This window comes from Anopheles merus, chromosome X (assembly GCF_017562075.2).
Source record: "Anopheles merus strain MAF chromosome X, AmerM5.1, whole genome shotgun sequence".
Classification (NCBI taxonomy): Eukaryota; Metazoa; Arthropoda; class Insecta; order Diptera; family Culicidae; genus Anopheles; species Anopheles merus.
Genome location: NC_054081.1, coordinates 6,450,361 through 6,456,360, shown reverse-complemented (window position 1 = coordinate 6,456,360; position 6,000 = coordinate 6,450,361). Strand labels below are relative to the sequence as shown.

Below are 6,000 nucleotides of genomic sequence, written 5' to 3'. Positions count from 1 at the left end.
GATTTATTTTTTAGTGTTTTGAAAGGTATGGAGAGAAATGATCCAAATTACAGTCAGAATTTAATAATTGAACGATTTTCCGTGGTCTTTCGGGATTTTTCTATGCATGGGCCTAATTTTTGGTTTAAGCATAGCTAAAAAATGTCCTCTACGACGTGTTAGTTAAGTTTTCTAAAAAGTGGCCCAAAAAACTGTCCAGCAAGCCTCAACGTCAAAATATAGATGGCATACTTTAGGTGGCCGCCACTGTAAATCCGGATACATGAAAACGTAGTGAGAACATTCACACAAAAAAGTAACTGAAACAAATAACCTTCTTTAAGGAGTAACGGGTCATGCCGGCCCCTATACAGGCTTTCGATACTTAGTACCACTTCGCCGGATAGTCAATCTTTGCTTAGGGCGACGGTCCATGGGATGGGCATGTTGTTAAGACGATCGAGTTGACGATAGTACCCCTCGATCCAACAAGAAACAATAATAGGAAAAACTGGACTGGATGGTTTCATTGGTGAGTCAGATTCGGGTACTATTCAGTTCTCGAAATATAAAAGGAAGCAGTATCAGGGCCCGGAATCAGCTGACTGACTGACATCGATGACAGTTCCAGTACCGAAAGGTATATATTGCAGGATGTATATGGGATCAGGTTCAGTTCCATGCCCGTTATGGGTTCAGTGTAAGTTCTGGTGTGGGTTCGGGATCAATTCCAATGCTGGTACGATTTTTGGAGCCGTTATGCCGGTATGTATAAATACAATATCAGTACCGGTAGGCTAAATGTATGGATAGTTGTGCAATTTGTAGGGGCACAGATGTGCTTTAATAGATTTAATGTGTTAGGAAGTGAAAATTTTAACACACAGCAGTTGGAACATGTTTTATTTTCGCAATCACAACCATTTTTACCATCAAATGCAACAAATTTACAAAAAAAGCATATTTTTGTGACGACTTCGTTGTATTTATAAGGGTGGTATGGTTCCTAAAGTCATCGTATTGTGTTACTATAGTGTTGGTATACAAAGATACCTCAAAAACTGTGTTTAATATACATGGAACTTAGTTTTGAAGCTGTTTTCTTATAAATAGCAAGAATCACATCCTTAATGCCGATTTCTTACATAATTTGACCGAAATAGATGTATTTATTTGAGTGATGAAAATATTGATTGAAAAACTGTATAGCGACTGTAGATTCAGTTGGATAGACGAATTTTGGCCTTTTTTGGTAGATTACTTAAAGGAAACTAATTTCTGTTGCTTATTTTTGTGAAAACAATACGAAATGTTAATATTTCGGAAAAAATTTACAATGTCCTGTTTGTTTTATTAATTTTATAACTATGACCACTATAGGAACATGCCTATTTTGTGTACCTACAGTGGTACTATGATGGCACTTAAGTATTTTAGCATTTTCAAAAGACCAGATTTCACAATGACATAAATAACTTAATTGCTCTTAAATTATCGTATGGAGCGCATTTTAAAGCCATACCATCACTATTGGTACTATCTCCACTATAGGTACGTTTACCCTGCAGGGTCAAGATATATTTCACATCCGGTATGGAAATGGGATCAACTTCACGACCGTTATGGTATCAGGATCTGTTAAAGAACCAGTAAGGGGTTAGGATAAGTTCCAGGATCAGGTTCATGACTAATTCTAACACCTATACGGGAATGGAATCAGATCAAGCATCAGAATTAGTTCTATTAAAATTTAATGGGTTCGGGATTCTTTCCATATGAAATGTAAATTATTTTCTCTCTTTAAATCACAACATGGAATTAACGTTGTCTTTTAAAAATCTGTTGCTTGCATTCTTAGGCTATTATATACCCCAGAAATTATCTTGCATAACCCTGTAACCGGGCCAAATTAACTAGTTAAAGCAAATATTGTATCATTGAATGAATGAATGATGATGATAAGTCCCACCTCTTTCCCCAGCACAGGTTTGAGAAGGACGGAAGTATCTTTACGATATTATTACTCTGATAGGTATATTGAAATATTTTGTACGAGCAAGTGGTGGCATCGGAAAACTCTCGGAGGAACTGCCCGAGTCATACGCACGCCCAAGATGATCAAAATAGTTTCATCAAGCAACAAACGGGTCATACTCCATCGAATACAATGGTATTCCCTAGCATCCTTTACGTAGCTCGCCAAGAACCAACCTAATGGATCTGGCGCACCACTTATCAGGATACAACTGCGACATGCGTATGGCCAGTTCCACTAGTGCTGGAAGTGCTGGATTGGCTCTAGGGCACTACCTTCCGAAGCAGGTGAGCCTAATGTATCTGGAATTGGCCACTTACAATCATCCATGAGTGAATCCTGTTGTGACCTCCCAGACCGTGTGCAAACCGTAACTTCCCCCAAATTGATTCCGAATATCCACCTGTACGCGCGCGTGTCTCAAACCTAGGTTGACTCTGTCTTATTTTTTTTTCTAATTTTAATTATAGTATTGTAACGACCAAGCGTTTTACTGGTAGCAGAAGGTAAATTGGTCGTTTTAATAATATTTAGCACGATTCAGAAGAGCACACAAATAATTATACGCAGAAGTCAGTGGCTTACGTCTGTTCAGTTCAATGCCGCGCCAAGAAGAGAGCTTTATTCTATGACAGTTCATCTTGCACACCGAGTGCTCCAGCGGTCAAGGTAGAACGCGTTTATACCGTTGCGTTCGGGGTTCGGGTTGAGTGCACAGTGGGCGATATTAGTCCGGACGTTACAGTATATAAAGAAAAATCTTATCATCATTATAAAGATCGTGATGACAACTGCAGTTACACATTTGATAATGACATGGGACATCTACACATATTTCACGTTACACAGTTTGTTCAACATAAATGACGCACTTACGTTTGAAATCCGGCAAGCTTCTCGCATTCTTAATTTCATCTGGTAGACTGTTGTACCGTTGAATCCCATTTGAAAAACCAAGAGTTGACTGGCACTTAGGGAATGCACATTAAGGTACCCTTGGCTCATTTGCCCTGCGTGTGAGGTGCCGATGGATGTCGGACCCCCGAACTATGCTCTCCCCAGTAGATCCTTCGCTAATCTACTTACCACTCCACACTTCTTTGCCACTTTAGCGATGACCCAGTCAATGTGAGTGTGGAGCTACAACCTATCGTCTAGAATAACTCCCAGGTATTTAGCCTGTCTTACTCTTTCGATTAATTCCGAATTTATTACGATAGATGGAGGTACTTCCAACACACCCGCAGACATCACCATGTAACAAGTCTTGCTAATGTTTAATGCCAGCTTTTTGTACTTCAGCCATCCATCCAGAGCGTTTAAATCGATATTAATCAGAGACGCTGCTTGCTTGATCTCTTTGTGCGAGATCGTCGGCAAAAAGATTGATATCACAAGCCTTCAAAACCTGTTTCATATCATTGATGTACATGATAAACAAAATTGGTCCAAGAACACTACCTTGCGGAACACCAAGGGTGTTTTCTATTGGCTCGGATACAGAGCTACCAAATAAAGTTCTCTGAGTTCTTTCTTTTAAATGACTTTCGAACCAACTGAGCTCCCACAGTACCAAAACGCCTTAAGGTAGAAAGCAACAATGGCCTAGATATTGTTTCAAATGCCCGTTTTAGTTCCAAGAAAACAGCAATCATCGATTCCTTCTTATCCATCAACACCATCCACATCGCTAGTACAGGATTCAAAGCAGTCTCGCAAGAGTGTCCTTGCCGATATCCTGATTGCCATTCACAAACAAATCTCGCTTAAAGTGCTTTTATTCGTCACTATCAATCGCTTAACGTGTCCTATTCGACATATCTCCTTTGCAACGATAAAAACACTAAATTGCCTACCTTTAGGCGTGCTGCTTCCCCATGTGCCTACCTCGCAGGCTGATGCAGCACAGAAAGCGCCCTGCGAAGAATTTTCACATCCACTCAAACCTTCCATTTAAGGTCGCCTTCATTTCAAAGGGGACACATTAATGCACACGATCGACCGGGCTGACCTTGGGCGGACCCAGATGGAGTGATACTTTTAAACCGTTTCTGTTTACTTGCTGCTTTAGATTTCCTAGCCTAACCTACTCGACCTGCAGCAGGCCCACGCTTGTGGTGCATCGCTCAGCCTCCGCCCAGGTGTTGACAGGGCCGCAATGCGACGAGGGAAATTGAAATGCCATCGCTCAACATCGCCGCAAAGGCCGGGCCCGGAGTGCAGCCGGCGGGGGATGCACTGGACGTGACGCAGGGTGGCGTTTACTGGCAGCTCCGCTCGCCGCATGAATGCAGGGAAAGCCCAGCATCCCTCGCTTGAGTGTTTGACCTTCCCCCGCGAGAAGAAAGGAGAGCGTAACCTCGTTTTTTCGTTGTTGGTTTATTCGCCACTCATTTTACAGCACACCAGTGGGGCAGTCGGGTTGCGGCCCGCTTTGACGGAGCAGTTTAAAATATGAATGAAGCAACAAGCTGGGACGGAGTCGAAGTGGAAAAAAAAAATTCAAAAGCGAGTTTTGCACCCTTCAAAGAAAGCGGGGAAGATGTAGAACGCACAGGGCACAGAAACAACCACCCTTGGGTGGAGGGGTGAAGGTGGATCTAAATGAAATACCACTCCGTGCTGCACATTATGCTCGTCCGCTCGACGAGCTGTTTGTTAGTTTCCAGCATGGCTCACTTACCTTGACCATTGAAGAGTGGTGGGCATGAGGAGTGGAAGGATAGGCGGAATGGGAGGGGGGGGGGGGAGAAATGCACACGAACAGGGCGCAAAAGCTGCACACGGGCGTTTTTTTTGTACGCCCTCACTCGCTCTCTCTCTCTCTCTCTCTCTCTCTCTCTCGCTCTTTTGTGCTTCTTTCACCTTCAGTATTCGCCTGAAGGTATGCAAGCAATTTCAAAAATGAAACTATTTCCAACCAAGAGCACGCTGCTAGTACGGCCACGGGAATGGCAGGGCAGGGAACAGCGCTAAAGGGTTCATTCGGGCAGGGGGCCAAATCTCCCCTTCCTCTCCTTCTTTCCCTTTCCGTCTCTCTCTCTCTCCTCCTTTTCGCATTCAAATCAGAAATGCATATGAATAAGTGAGACGCAAAAACATGTTTGCTTTGGTTACGGCGCAAGGTTACGGTTACGCTCCCGGGGGTCGATGCTGGTTTGCTTTGCGACCCCCCCCCCCAACGGTGACGGAGACGGGAAGAAAAAAGGTACAAATACTTTTGCCGGGATGCAGATTGCATTGCAGGGTGAGGGTAAGAAGAAAAAAAAAGACGTACCGCAACTATATTCTTTCCGCAAGTCGAATGTGCGCTGACGAAAGGACTACGGCCGCATATCAAAACGAAAGGGCGAAAGAAATCTGCTTTATTTTTAGCAACAACCATTTTGGATGTACCTTTTTCGCCCCCTTGGCAAACCCACCGCAAGGTGGCTTGTTTCCTGTATTGTATCCCGCACCAGCTTACGATATGAATCGGAAATATCGCGAACCATAACAGCCAGTCCATCTTTGCAGAGCCCTAGCGTTCGGCACGGGCGAAGATATTGAGCCCGGTACGGTTTACGTCCCGCATACGGCCCCAGCGCGAAGCAGGAAACGAACCCTTTCTGCTGCTGCTGGTGCTGCTGTTGCTGGCCCACACTGTCCGCGCCTTACTCGTACAGCCAGGGCGGATTAGGATTCAAATACAAGCACGCTTGCAGGTCCGGACGCTTCGCGCCAGGGTTTAGATGTAAAATCTCCCTGCCGCTATCGATTGCACGATACAGCACAAATTGAAATCGAATGCAACCAAGCTCGCGGCGCTGGTGGTGGTCGGCGGTCTGCGGAGAAACCCGGTGGTTTTTATTTTATTAAATCTATCTCGAAACGTGCATTCAATCATCCCGGGTGCGGTGCGGGACGAAGGAAGGGCTACAATTTTATGTTCACGCCAGGCGGTCTCGCTCCTTCCTACTGCTGCTGTGACGGTGTGGGCTGTGTTG

At 44.2% G+C, this 6,000-nt stretch overlaps 1 protein-coding gene across 1 annotated transcript in view; it reads left to right on the top strand.

The window, feature by feature from the left end:
- The first annotated feature begins 2,193 nt into the window (after positions 1 to 2,193).
- Positions 2,194 to 6,000, top strand: part of LOC121589532 (uncharacterized protein DDB_G0271670-like) — a 68,273-nt gene continuing 64,466 nt past the window's right edge. The window contains exon 1 of the mRNA XM_041908525.1: positions 2,194 to 2,301. Coding sequence (XP_041764459.1) covers positions 2,194 to 2,301 — 108 coding nt within the window. The remainder of the gene's footprint in view (positions 2,302 to 6,000) is intronic.